Genomic DNA, 14841 nt, shown 5'->3' with positions numbered 1-14841 from the left:
ACACAAATACAAGAACAAGCTGTCAACGCCAATACGAAGCGAAAGGCAGGTAATACAATGGTTTATAGGATGACTTCTCGATGCTACAGCGTGGCCATCATCGCTCTCTGGTGTGAAGACGATCAAAGTTAATCGTGGCCAAATTGCTCCCTGTTGGCGCTCACTAGTCCCACCACGAAGTAATTTGCCGCGCTCGAACAGGAGCGCCTCCCTGGAGCAGATCAAGAGGCTGTGTGTTCGATACCTAGTGGCGGGAATATTCAGTATGTTTTTTTTTTTATTTCCTTTATCACATTTCGCCAACATAACTTCTATGTGAAAAATACATCAGTGGTGTCCTAAAGCACCACGGAACGGAGCGATTTTGTGTTCTATATATTGGATAACGCTTGGGTTTCGCCTTCAGAAATGAATTGTAAACCGCAAAAATTAGCACTTGTGCTTGTAACATAGCCGCTTCGAAGTGTTTCAGAACACCTGTGTATCAACAGCATGTCTGCATTTTATTTTCACTCGAATTACAGATAATTATTTGTTGATAATTTCCATTAGTCTGAAATTTTCTCTGAATACCGACACCAATTTCTCACTCGCAACAAAGCCGATACCAATCCTATTTTTTCTGCGTAACGAACTTTTTCAAACTGTCACGGTAAAAGTAGTGTACGACATCTTCCACACTTTTGTCCTAAACCTGTAAAAAAGGACATGAACAACAGCGCGGGGATTTTTTCTGTCACAAAAACTAACTCTTTCATCTTCTTGGTTTGTTGGCTCTTCATGGTTGATAATATCTAGTCTGGCTATGCGCTTACGCGAGATAGCTCAAGCACAATATTATTTAGGATAATCTGCGTACTATAAGTACATGTTTTCAGGAACAACACAGCAAATCCTTAATGCGGTAAAGTCAGTGGAAACGAGCGTTTTTTTACAAAAAAGAAAGTGAAATGACAGCAGTTGCGAACCAGGACTAAACAAAAGAAATTAGTTAACAAAAATATTTAGCGTTCATTAGCATTTACGCGAAATGCGGAGCGCAAAACGCTTATGAAGTAATTGAAAGCCTGGGTAAAATATTTTTTGCGAAATTATTGCACTTTTTTACCGCATTATCATAGCAAGAATAGTCTTGTTTCCTAGAAACTTGACCGATATTTGGTATCTCTACTTTCCTAGGACAGGAATAAACTTTTAATGTTATACCCTGCATGGTCATTGTTTCTTATTGTAAAAAGCGTTTTTTTTAAGGGTGGCCTTGCTCTCAAATAATACTGCTTATTCTGAAAGATATCCTGCGATTAAGAGGCGCTTCGTGAAAGGATCATAGTTAGCTTTATTTCCTTTTTGTACATGCTATATTTGTTGGAAACGTCTCTAAAGTTTCCACGCATAGGATAGTGAACCGGTTATCTCGACTAGTTTATCTGTCTACCTTTCCTTCTCTACCATTTCCTCTGTCTTCTTTTATTTTTTGCGAAAGAGCTTGTGGTGATTTTGATTTGGAATGCGATGTAGCAGCATTCTACTCTGGTTATCCTGATTGATCGTTTCTTCCTTAATTGATGACAATTGTGCATTGTTGCATTCATTGTAATAATTGTCCATGTAATGTTGACAGGGAGACAGTGGAGGTCCCGTAGTTCACCGAAGCAATGGAACATGGACACTACACGGCATCGTCGTCGGTGGTCCTCAGGAATGCGGTGAAGAGGACGAGCCGCTGTACTTCGCCAAGGTGTCACACTACGTTCGGAACTTCATCGACGTGTACGTGGATACGAAGACTAGTCGGAAGACGTTACGTAAAATATGTAACTTTCTATGAAGCAGACAAATAGTTTGCTCAAATTGGGACAATTGAACTGCGCCGATTTTCCTTCCCTGCTCGCAGTTGAGTGTGTCTTGCAGAATTCGCGCACTGTTAAGAGCGCTAAGAGCGTAGAGAAAGTAGCTGCACTCTGAATGCAAGTCAGTGCTGTGCGGTCGCGATTACTGATTGGAACTCCACAGTGTCAGGCAGTAGCGGGATGTAGGGCAACGGGACTTTTGAAACGCTCTTTCAGTAAGTAAGTCCTTGCAGATTACGTTTTTGTTGTTTCTTTTTATTACTGCGGAACTGTTTAAGAGTGCGTAGCATTGATCGCTTGACAAATTCTCCTACATGACCATCATTATGACCCACTTGTTTGTTTGTTTGTAGCCTCTAATCCATGGCTCATACCCACTCAGGAAGATTGACCAAGAACCACGCATATTCTTCGTCTTCCTCACCGTGATGTGCTACACTCCCAATACACGTCTGTCGATCAGCCCGCTATCGGATGGAATAACATTTATCGATGAAAAATTATAGAGAGAAAGATTGTTAGAGAAAGAAAGACAGAAGATTTTTCTTGTGAAAGAATTAAAGCCCGTGTGCACATGACCCGAAGAGGAGCATGCTAACCACTAGGCTATCTGGGCTAAATAGCATGGCGTAGTATTGCTTTGTATACTACAGCAAAGCAAGTGGCTAGAAAAGGCATGTGAGGGTGAGGAAAAAAGAAATATAGAAGCGAGCAAGGAATACAAAGAGCAAGAAGCCAGAGGAGAAAAATCCAGAAATAAAAATAAAGAGAGACAGAACAAAGTGCAAGGCAAAAAGAGACAAATAAGACATCACAAACAGACTAAAAAAACAGAATAAATAAAGAAGATAGAACTATTCGAGGGAGAATGAAGACAGCCCAGCTTCATACATTTTTTAAACTAGTCATCACTAGCATGAAGCCACCGAAATTTTTGTTTCTAGTTGTACCTTATCAATTTGTCAAAAAGAGTAAATTTAAATATGAGGGGGCTCCTGCAACCTACACAACAGAACGCTATTTACTGAAGCTTCAAAACTAAAAAAAATCTCATGTAAACGTACTAATCAAAGCATTTTGTCCTAAAGTACGGTTCAAATGCAAAAAACACACCTCTCATTGGAACAGTTCCACTAGAATTCCACTTCCAGCAGGAAAATTCATTAAATTGTCTGAGTCTTTCTGCGGAGTACAGAACAATCTCGTTCCCTTCCTGCAGCCACTCACCATGCTGAAGAAGCCAATTTTAAGCTTGGAACACAAAGCTCGTGTACTAATTAGAAGTCGTAAGGGTTGTATGAAATGCGCAAGGTCATGCGGAATGATAGTCTGAAAATTGTGCTGACAATCCATTTGGATCCTGCGACATGACACACGACGGCGCAGGTAGCATTTTATTTGAAATATGTGAACACGAAAAGTAAATATATGAAACAAGTGCAAAATTTACGACTGCTAATGTTTATAAAAAGTGATTCTATTTGCGGGCGTCTCACAGAACCTCACCCTTTATTAGTGTAATATTCAGGAACCCTCTAGTGGAGAATCTTCGTCTTGTATATTTTCGCGTGTTTAAGTGAACAACGGTGCATAATGATTGTAGTTTTATTTTTTGCCAAAAATCATTTACTGGGAGTAGAAGCTGCAAAAGCAGACATCTACGGATGGGTAGAAAATTAAATAATGGAAACACTTTGTTGCGGCGTGTGAACAGAACTGTGTAAAATCACTAGCGCTCCAGGTTGCTCGGTGCTAAAGTTTCACCAGTTTGAAATCAAATCTGCATGTTTTAGTAGCAGACGAACCCCTTATTAAGTAACTTGGCGTGTATAAGAAAATACTCTTTGTACATATTTCATTACAATTCTCACCATGCCGCATGCTAATTTTGTGCACTGTATTCATTGACAAATAAACCTTCACCAATAACCACTCTTTGAAATCTGTCCTTACTTTTATATAAAAGGTATTAAAAAAAGTTTCACATCTGCATGACGCCGCCGAATGAGCTGAGCATGGACCGTACTGCCAGACGTGTCCTCCGCTAGAAGTTGGCCAAGTTTCTTTTTTATGATAGTTTAGTGTTTGCGAATATGCCTGCTCTGACTACTTATTGAGACAAATGTCTCTCTGGATAAGTCTTAAGGAAAGAAATACCAGCAAGTACTGTGATTTTTTAAGCTAATTTACCCCGTAACAATTAGTGTGTAAAGTATTATGACGCATTTTGTGGCTTTGGTCCGAGCGTTATGAGTGGTAGATAGAAGTATTTTCGAAAATAAGCAGTTGTGTTCGTTTAGCTGGCCAACCAGGCATGTATACTCCATTGGCAGTATATTAGGACATTTTTGCTACAGCACACATCGGCACTCGTATTAGAGCTACACATCAGTTGAATTGAAACAATAATCATGCTATGGTGCGCCAAAAACAAAATGTAAACGTCTCTTTTCGGCATATTTTTGAGGGGTGTTCAATGCGTGATTGTTATTCACTAAGCCATTGGAGTAAATGCGTAATGTTTTTTTAGCTGTTAGAAGGCCGAACAACTAACACTGCAATGTAAGCTCGCACTAGCGAAGAACACCAACCATTTCTCCAGCTGAAACTATTGGCACTCTTAATTAAGAAATCTCATGCATTAAATTTGTTTACGGCGTCAACCGCATTGTTGTTGGCTTAGGATGGTTCCAGTAGGATCATCAGCTTTGGTATCGAACATGAAAATAATCGACTACAAGAAATGGTACGTCTTTATTTCCTCTAACTCTCACAGAGTGTCCTAAAAATGTTCCATGCTTATTTTCGCACTTCCTGGTTTTTAGCTACGGCGCATACGCGTACAACACGGGACGTGGTACGCAGGTATGCGCCACAATGGACGGGATGAGGGTGTACCATAACGTACCCAGAATGTGTGTCATGTTATTCATATTGTAAACAATCAGTCATCTTCGTCGAATGGTGTTGACTGTCTTTATCAGTTTTGATATATTCCAAAGTACGGACTAGCCACCAAAGCAGTAGTCAGATTTTTCCAGTCTGCACAGTAGTCCTTGATCTGTAGCCAAGGCTCATGTATATTTGGTTGCACTTTTGAAGCTACGTGAAATCGGCTCACTCCTCAACTTTAAGCAAAATGAAAGTCAACATTAGGAAGTCAGCATAACACAGGCGCACATGGTTTGTACTAACATTGCAAATACTGAAAAAGGACGCTATGGAGTGTCTAGTTGCAAAACGAATGAAATTACACGTCTACTCAAGCTATCACACCACCCCCTTTGAATGTTGTACAATTCTAAAAAAGTAATAATGAAAATAACAGACAACAATGCCAAGAAAAATATAAGAAATGTTCTCAGTATACGTAATATTGAACTGAGGAAAAGAATGCCGCCGAAAAAAATGATTTTTACAGGCAGAGGCATAACCTGCGGCCTTCGAATAACACGTCCAATGTTCTACCACTCAGCTACGGTGGCAGTCATCCTTCCGTTAACTTTACAGGGTATATGTAGGTACATGTAAACATGGGAGCTTCGGACCCCCTTGGCAGGTTCGGATCCTGCCAGAGGCAAGTCATCGTTTCGCCTGCCTATCTTTCTTCACGTTTATATTAAAATTCCTCTAATAACATCCTCTACACTTTCGCTAGCATTATTGTGTGTTATCATCAGTATCGCGTCTATAACGGAAAACAAGCCCTCATATGTACTTTTCTTCAAGGACAGTATAGTGTAGATGTTTCACATACCAAAACTTCTACCAACCGTTGATAAACGATTAATTGCGAAACGTTGACAGAACCTACTACAGCAAATTGAAAGTCGTTAGACCGTTCAGTATACCGGCTACCAATAATCCGCGAACTATTAGCCACTGATAACCAAAGAGAGTTCCCAAACTACGTTCAATAGACCCTGAATCAGTATGCTGAAGATAGTATACAAAAGATTTATAGCGCTATATCAACCATTTTCAAACCATTCAAGCAACAATTTATGCACTTTAGACCACCGGTAACCAATAGAAATTTTCTAATCACATTCAATAGACACTGAATCAACGTGACAAAGACAGCATAAAAAATTACGCCATCTTCTGCTAAAGGGAACAATGTGTAGATACCGACCAGAGGGCTCTAACGCTTGCAGTGGCGACCACATTGACGCTGGCTGTATAGCGGTGGTGCTCACAAGACAAACCCGTGGAGGCGGAAAGCACACAGTGATAGATTGGTGTCTTCTACTGGAACATGCCAATTGGTACTAAGTAGCAGTGAGATACAGAAGACTCCAATTGGACGCACAGACCTGCAGTCTAAGTTTTGTTAATGTGCCAGCTGAGAATTTCTATTCTTCAACAACGACCAGGAGAATTTCGCACCGGCACTACATTGGAGGCAAAGATCCAGTGCCTCTATATACGGGGTGGCCTCTGAAAGGTTGTGCAGCCTGAGTAGTCGCTTTTTTTCATGAAGAAACTTGATAGCGGACGCTGCTTACGTTGGCATTGCAGGGCGAGAGAGGGAGAGCGTAGGGTAGGAGAGAAAGGAGGAAGGGACGTGCATGTGCATTGGCATTGTAAATGCCACGGGGAGGAATGATGGTGGTGGTAGCGGTTAGAACAGGAAAAAGGCACCTAATTTCCGCAGCTCGGTAGGTGCAGTGCCTAAGGGAGGAATGCCTACAGGAGGAGGGGGGGGGGGGCGTGTGAACGTTCGCAGACACTCACTGCGTAGAGGTTGCGAGACGAGAGGGGGGCAGCATAGAAGAGGAAGGAAGTTGCGCATGTGTAGTGTGACTGCGAACGCCGAAGCCGACGCCGCGGGGCATATACCCGAGCAAGGGGCACTTCGCATCTATGGAAAAAAATCTAGCACTGTATCGATCATCTTCAAGCAATTGCCCAATGATCTATCGACTGTTGGTAAATGTCCATAATAATGTACCATAGATGCTAGACGAACAATATTTTAAAAGTTGTTCTACTCTTTCGTGACCGTACTATGTGCCGCGCTAACAGTATTTTGTGTACTATTAGTCACTGTAGTGTTATTCATGTATGTTGCCTAATCAAGATTATTCTTGCTTCAGGTGTACGGCCGAATATAAATCCAGACATTTCTGCGCTTCATGGTCTAGTCACTTCTGTTTGCATTCAGGGGCATACACCTATGCTATAATTGGTGCCATGCGGAATTGAGAATCATCTCAAGCAGACAACATACCTTAAAAACCTTTGTAAAGTGTAACAAAGCAATTATTACGCACTTGTTCAACGCACCACATCATTGACATTGTGTTAACTACAGCAAGGCACTACAGAAAACTTAAAGTTATATGCAAGTCAAGAAATATGCCAAGAAAATATATTTTAATTATGTGCCAGCAGCTTCGAGTACACGTCTATTATATTGACGCCGGCAGTTAGTGACTGCACTCCCGATGAACGTTAGCAGAGTTTCTGTCAAATATGAGGCAGCACATTTCAGGTAAAACGTTTGCATTCAGCCCTATGTGTGACTGAATGCGTAGCTATGAGTGTTTTAGTGAAGAACAAAACTTCAAAATGGCACTTGATTCGATATTAAACGGCCTACAACATGGCAAAACAACAATAAGTAGTAAGAAAATTATCAAATACAGAAAAAAAGAATATTTATGATAAGTACATTGTACATACGAGGCGATGTCAAAGAATAAAGTAACCTCTGCTATCTCTCGCACCATTTCAGTACTGTAAAACTGTCGAGTGCTAAAGTTCTACGGAAAGTGTCACTACTAATTATGTTTTATTTGTTAAGACTCTAAGAGTTGCAATTCAAGTTTCTGGGGCACCCCACCGCGGTGGTCTAGTGGCTAAGGTACTCGGCTGCTGACCCGCAGGGCGCGGGTTCGAATCCCGGCTGCGGCGGCTGCATTTCCGATGGAGGTGGAAATGTTGTAGGCCCGTGTGCTCAGATTTAGGTGCACGTTAAAGAACCCCAGGTGGTCTAAATTTCCGGAGCCCTCCACTACCGCGTCTCTCATAATCATATAGTGGTTTTGGGACGTTAAACCCCACATATCAATCAATCAATCAATCAAGTTTCTGGTACACCGTCTACGCAGTCTAAACTTGGCTCCAAGTGATTTTTGTATGCTTTAAGCATTCAAAGAAGGTTTGCAATTAACGCAGAAGTCATTGATGCCGTGACCAATCGGCGACAGTTGCATTAAAAAAATTGTGAGCTGTTGTGCACAGTGTGCTATAGCGCAAAAAATAACAAAGAAATATTCACGTATGCTCCAGCTTTTTATTATCAGAAGAAAAGGGCCTTTTTAACAATCCTTTTAACTTTTGACTAACGCTGATACATGGTAAGTACCAAATTAACACTTTGGAATCATAGGACTTTACGTTGGAGGCATCTAAAGACAGAAACGCATATTGACACTGCACACACATCAGAAAAGCAAAATGAATTGCAAAATAGGCGTGTAAGGCTATGCGTAGAACGAGTGTGCTTTTAAAACAATGCTGAAATGCGTGACCACGATCTTGCCCAAAATTTCTTTACTGTTCGCTGTAACTAAGCGTAAACATGTGGGTTACAATATAACAAAATATGACACGTTAATGTAATAGGTTTTCGAATCACTTATGTGACCATTCAAACACTTCCACATTACTAAGTCACAGCTCTTCACAGTTGTTAGCACAATCCATCTTCGGCTGCTCCGGAGATATTGGTTCCTTTGACAAGAGTGGAGCCAGGTTACTCCATCTCTACAGGACATTCATAAACTTAAGTCTGAAATAAAGACCAGAGTAATCACCAGCGTTTCACAAGACAGCGTAAGGCACAATATACCCACATCACACGGTGATTTTCGTAGTTTTCTGTGGATATAAATGCAGTGTGTGGCCAGCCAGCATATCCAGTCACACTTGACTCCTGTGAGAATGCAAAAATGGCACGCAGAAGAATAACTGCCAAAAAATACTTTCTTGCAGAAATTTTTTTAAAGTCAAACATCTGAACCTTACTTTACCTTCTTAGTGAAAAATAAAGACATTGATGCTAATTCATAGTATATATGTTTTTTAATATATGTGGACGGAAAGATAACTTACCACTGGCGTATTCGTCAGCTACAGCTTATAATGAGATGACGTCCTACGTGACACCAGCAGGCGAAAAAAAAACGAGTGTCCTACATTCGCTATAATGGCTTCTAAGGGTGTTCACTGATGCTGCCGCCTTTGAATGCACTGATAGACCCTGTAAAGAGAATGGAGGGATGGCGAATGCTGTAGCTCAATGGCAAAGCATTGGATGTACTATTCGAAGGTCACAGCTTCAGTCCCTGCTGGTAGCAAGTTATCTTTTCGTCAACATGTGTTTCTTTTCATGTACAATATATTACTTCTGATCACGTCCCCTAAACGTTTCCTGACATAATTGACTTTTTGGTCGAAATAATAATGTGAATAAAAATGATGCATTAAGCTTACACGTCATTTCTTTACTCTTTTACCTCACTAGCACACCAACATAATGATACGACTCTTAGGCGAACGCGCTAGCTATAAGCTGTATGTATTGACAAAGTGTTATTGCGTGCCTGAGTAATGTGATTGAATGTAATTGTGCGTGTGAACAACATAAGCCTATAGCTAACAGACATCGTCCACGCCGAAGAAGTAATAAACAAAAATCATGACTCAGCGTGAGCAGGGCGACACCACAACTCCGTTTAAATCCTTCGCCGAATTACAGCCGCGCATACACACTGCATTACGCTCCGGAACAAAGAGAAGAATGTTTGCCGGCGCTTAACATCACACAACTTTGCCTCGATCCTCCTAAAATGACAAACACAGAAAGACTCGCTACAATAACAAATCCTGACCTATAGTCTACTAGAAAAATCTGAGTTCACGGCGTTGCTATCGCGCTCACAGTGTTAACAAAGCGCCGACAGCGGCAAAGTTGACATACACTTTTCGTTTGATGGGAGCTCGGCGATACAGGGCAGTGGGTTCTCTCCTAAGCATTGCGCATCTTCGTAATAATCACACCGGCAGAACACAAAAGACTAGCACACAACACAAGCACGCTTCAAACAACTCGACTTTAAACGAGACCCTCATGGTAGCGAGATACAAGCAGCAAAACAGCAAATAATTCTGGTCCCGTAGGCGTCAACCATTGTCATCATACATAAAATAATCGCTCCTACTTAAAAATAATAAAAAATTTCGTAAATATGATGTACGTCACTTTTTGATGCGAACAATATTTCGACTATATTTCGAGTCTGAGCGCGAGAAATTCAAATTGTATGAAGGCGGGCTCAATTTTGAACGTTTCCTTGTGATGATTTGAGTGACATGTGGGGTTTAACGTCCCGAAACCGCCATATGATTATGAGAGACGCCGTAGTAGAGGGCTCCGGAAATTTCGACCACCTGGGGTTCTTCAACGTGCACCTAAATCTGAGCACATGTGTCTAGAGCATTTACGCCTCCATCGAAAATGCAGTTGCCGCTGCCGTGATTCTAACCCACGACCTGTGGCCCAGCAGCCGAGTGCTTTAGCCACGAGACCACCACGGCGGGGCAAAGAGTTTGCTTGTGTGTAGATTCGTTTTACACCTACACTTCGTTAAGATGTCTGTGCATTGCTTGAATGGTCAAGTAGGCTATTGAACGGGCAGACGATGGGACACTATAGTCGCGTAAAACCTAAGAAGGCAGCGACGTTTCCTTCTTAAAGGCTGATGTGCACGAGCCTGCACCAATAGATGCGCACTTCAGGTGGCGTCATGCGCTGGACTACACTCAAGCCGCAGAGCCAGCCGACGGAGAGCATGCCTAATATGTCCGCCCTCGCTTCGAACTGGGCCGAGTACCTTTGGCTGTGCGTCTCCTTTCGATGGAGTGAATTCGAATTATAGGTGGTGATCTGCGATGCCGGAGATATTATTGTGAGCTTACGATACCGAAGTTATGCAGCGTGTGTTTGTTCTGAGCTGTGAGCCGGCGAAGAGAGATTGCAGAGAACAGTGGTGACACTGCACTGTGATTCGTCTGGAAACAAGATCCCGTGGTGACATACCGATGAAAACAAACGTCCTGCATGTTTGTTTCATGGCGCTTTATTTGCACCTAAGTGAAGTTACGACGAGGAGAGTTTGCAAAGCCTGGTATGTACTGTGAGTGGCGGGTATGTTTTTGGTACTGTGCCCCTGCTTTTCAAGTCGGATGTGGCGAAGAGATGGAGCAAAACCATTTACTGGATTAATAAGAAAAGCGTGCACGAGTGAAACCAACCTTCAAGTTTCCCAACAGAAAAGATTTGTGACAGCAAGCTCGACCGCTAATACTCGTTGCTGCCAGCTGAGCGCGCAAACGACTGATCGGAGGTGGCAGTGTGATAAGTTAGCCGAGCATCGTTCGAGTGTTGTGTAGCATCATCGATTGATTGCTTTCCACCAATGCTCACAATCAATGACTAACACTCGCTGCTTCAGAGAATGTCATTGGATTTTAACGGTCAGGCGTTTGAGAGCAGTGTTGGTTTCCTTAATGTTAGCATAAATGCTAAAATAAAACTATGACTGATACACTAGTGCTGATGCAAGGGAGCTTGGCATGAATTCGTACCGCTGTGTGGCCTAGAGCTCTTCGCTCACTGCACGCGCCAGCTGTAGAATGCTTGCTGAGGCACAATCGCGCATAAGTTGTGCTGCTAGCGCTTGGCTTGCTTTTCCACAACACAGCTTAGCGCTGCTTTTCGATAGTTGTGATATGTCGCTACTAAAAAGTTCTTATGACAGTGAAGGCAATGGAGCCATTACGTATATTAAAGAAAAGTACAATAAAGTAGGCACAACTGCTTGTGAACTCACTCCTAATAGTTCTATTCGCGTCTGGGTTAAATGTGTGTGCGTCTTTGTGTATATTTGTTATTTTACCGTTTTTCGTATTTTAGATCTGTTTTCGCGCTCACTTTTGTGTGAATGTGTGTGAATATGTGAGTGCTTTCATGTGCGTATATCTTCATTCCCATTTATGTCCATTTTTGCGTTTCTCTTTGCAAAGCACGCTGAGACACATCTGTCTTTACAATTTCATTAACACGTTGGACATTGCTGAGCATTTTTCCAGTATGTTAATATGACACCACAATGCTAGCAAAGGTAATCAGGTTAATAGTTGTGCTTGCATCTGCGTACTTGCCCAAGTCAGATTACTAAATTGAAAAATTGGCTATTACAACACTTCAATTGTCACTGCACACTGGTAACAGAATCATAAGGTGTACTCCGACTACTGCTATTTCACTATGGGGCACGTTACATTCAACGGTGGCTGCCTGAACGAGCATTTTGGGCCTCATTAGGCTAACGATGTTTTATATTTGGTCTCTCATTTGCATTACTTGTGTGAACCTGATGGCCAAAATAAACAAATCAGCCACATGAATGTGCGTTGGCATGCAAGCTGCTAACAGTGGCAGTCCGTTTCATGTTGACTGCTGCTCTTTGACCAGTACTGGCTATCACAACCAGTGTAGGATTAATAAAAATAAAAGGGGCACACTCCGCGCCAACCTTTTTTTTCCCGCTTTGTCATCTAGAGGTTTGACGCTTTTTGATTTAGCTGCAAAGAACACAAGTAATATTTACTCTAGGTCTTTGTGGTGTGTTTATTATCACCTGGGCGTTCTATTTCTTGCGGAGCACGTGGAGATATTGTCGTCGCAACAATTAACTATATCAGGAGGCGAAATCACATGAACAGCATTAAAACCTGTGCAGTACGTTGAATCGTAGTAAAAGAAGACTAAACTGTGCGAAAAGGTACGGCTAAAAGAAGGAATGCGTGCGACACCTATAAGTGCGGTCCAAGCACCGTGTGCGTTTTTTCCATTTTTCTGGACCTATGGTATTGTTTACCCTCAATTCAAGAGGGAATATTTTTGCTCGAAAATCAGGTAGTGCCTTTGTGAAAAATAGCTTCCTCTTTCTGCTTCAGCTTCACTGATTGGGTAGCGCACGCTTTGGTTGTCTGTGTGCAAGCACTGCTGAAGTTGACAGATGGGCCTTCAGAAACTGTTCGCACGTGCTTAGAGTAAATACGCTACCAATTGTCTAGTTACTTTTAATTCCGTACAACGCAGATTTAGGCGCTTCTTGTTATAGAGGTGTTATTCTTCATATTGTATATGGCTACTGATCACAGCTAGTAATACAGATGAATTAAAGTTACAATATTTTTAACTTGGAAAGGGGTTGGGCCAAATCTTCCGGAAAAGCTGGCGCCTATAACTAAAGAAATCCATGTGTAACTCTTTTTATTACCACTCGAAAAACAACCACACATATTTTTATTTATGCACAAATCGCTCGCGTCTGAACATGTCATACGGTTGGATTTTTGCAGGCAACATTCCCTCTCATAGGGCTATAGGAGAAAAAAGCAAATTGATTTCGGACATCTTTTCTGTGGTTCCAGCACGAAGGCAAAATTTTTTGAACAAAACAACGAAGTCAGCCATTTTTTCTGGCACTTGAAGGGGCCCCCTAAAACTTGAAGGCCTGGCGTTATGATCGGCCTCTCTGACATGGCGCTGCTTGGAAGTGAGACGGTTGCGGGACAGCGCTCCCAGAGGTGAACCACAAGTGACTTGAACGACACGCAAGCCGTACTTGGAATTTCGCAGCGCAGCCATCTCTCCTCGTAAAACCCTTTGAACTGACCCGACCGACTGGCGACCTATGAAAGGCTGTTCAGTCAAGAGCTTAAAAAAGGTGGTTTACTCTGTACGTCTGTGTTCGTCGGAGTGCCGCGGACAATAAACCAAGTGACTGAGAACCGTCTGCGGATGCATTTCCCACGTTCTCCGTGGTGCGTCATGCCACTGTTTCCACATGTCGTGGTCTGCCTGGTGCCACATACTCATCATTGCAACGGTCTTCGGGGTTGATTCCCACGTGGGTATCAATGTCTTCGTGCTGTGCTGTGTCGTGAGGGGTGTGTAGTGTTTTCTTCCTTGCCATGAGCTGCTTAACTTGGCTTGCCACTTCCCCCTTTCATGCGTTGAGAGGGTGGCGTTTCACATTCCCTTTTCGCGGGCGGAGGTGAAGATGACAAACTTCATTGGACTGTCCTGAACTCCACTGTTTTTTTTTCGTGCAGGAAATCCTGGGAAGGCCAGGACATTATATGTGAACGCCCAGGTGCTCCAGACGGGCTCTCACAAGCTCGCTGAAGCTACCATCATGCTTCCGTCGAGAGTTTCCATGATGCTACTCTTATCATGTAATAACACGCTACCTGTATATAATGTAATTAAAATTACTGTTGCCAGCTCCAGGCCCCTCTCTTCGACATATCCCCGAGACTCTGGCTGGCTCCCGTCCTCTAAGCAGAACCCCGGTTACATCACCAGTTAATTTGAACCCTTTGAACCCTGGATAATCTATCCCTGATGACAACACTTCAGTTCTCAGTGCACACTGGTAACAAGATCACAAAGGGCACTCCGACTAATGATATTTCACTACGGGGCACGTCACATTTGAGGGTGGCTTTCTGAACGAGCACCTTGGGCCTCCCTAAGGTAATGATGTTTTATATGTGTTCTCCTATTTGCAGTACTTGTGTGAGCCAGATAACTAAAACAAACAACGCAGCCACTTGCACGTGCTTTGGCATGCAAGCTGCTAGCAGTGGCTGTCATTTTCGTGTTCACTGCTGCTATTTCCCCCACACTGCCTATGATAAAATTTCAATTTTTGGTGCAAACTTCTAACAGAGAAATAAAGCTTGTCAAACCTGATTGGGCATTTTGAGCTCGCCAACGATGATCAGGATAAACTACAGTGCTTGAATTTAGGTATACCAGCATTGAAATGTGCTTCTATGCCACTTCTCAAATTAATTGTGATGTGTGAATGACGTTTTTTTATCGGAATTGAGCTTCTATGTAAGA

The 14841-nt window shown here is 42.4% G+C and overlaps 1 protein-coding gene across 3 annotated transcripts in view; it reads left to right on the top strand.

Moving 5' to 3' along the window:
* LOC142804083 (chymotrypsin-like protease CTRL-1) overlaps positions 1-3782 on the top strand; it is an 81627-nt gene extending 77845 nt beyond the window's left edge. For 2 of the 3 annotated variants that reach the window (XM_075890646.1, XM_075890645.1), the window contains exon 6: positions 1622-3782. In XM_075890646.1, coding sequence (XP_075746761.1) covers positions 1622-1828 — 207 coding nt within the window. In that variant the 3' untranslated portion in view covers positions 1829-3782. The remainder of the gene's footprint in view (positions 1-1621) is intronic. The other variant, XM_075890647.1, reaches the window with a different exon arrangement.
* Positions 3783-14841: the final 11059 nt, after the last annotated feature.

The sequence above is a fragment of the Rhipicephalus microplus genome, chromosome 3 (genome assembly GCF_043290135.1).
Source record: "Rhipicephalus microplus isolate Deutch F79 chromosome 3, USDA_Rmic, whole genome shotgun sequence".
Taxonomy (NCBI): Eukaryota; Metazoa; Arthropoda; class Arachnida; order Ixodida; family Ixodidae; genus Rhipicephalus; species Rhipicephalus microplus.
This window is presented reverse-complemented; position numbering and strand designations above follow the sequence as displayed.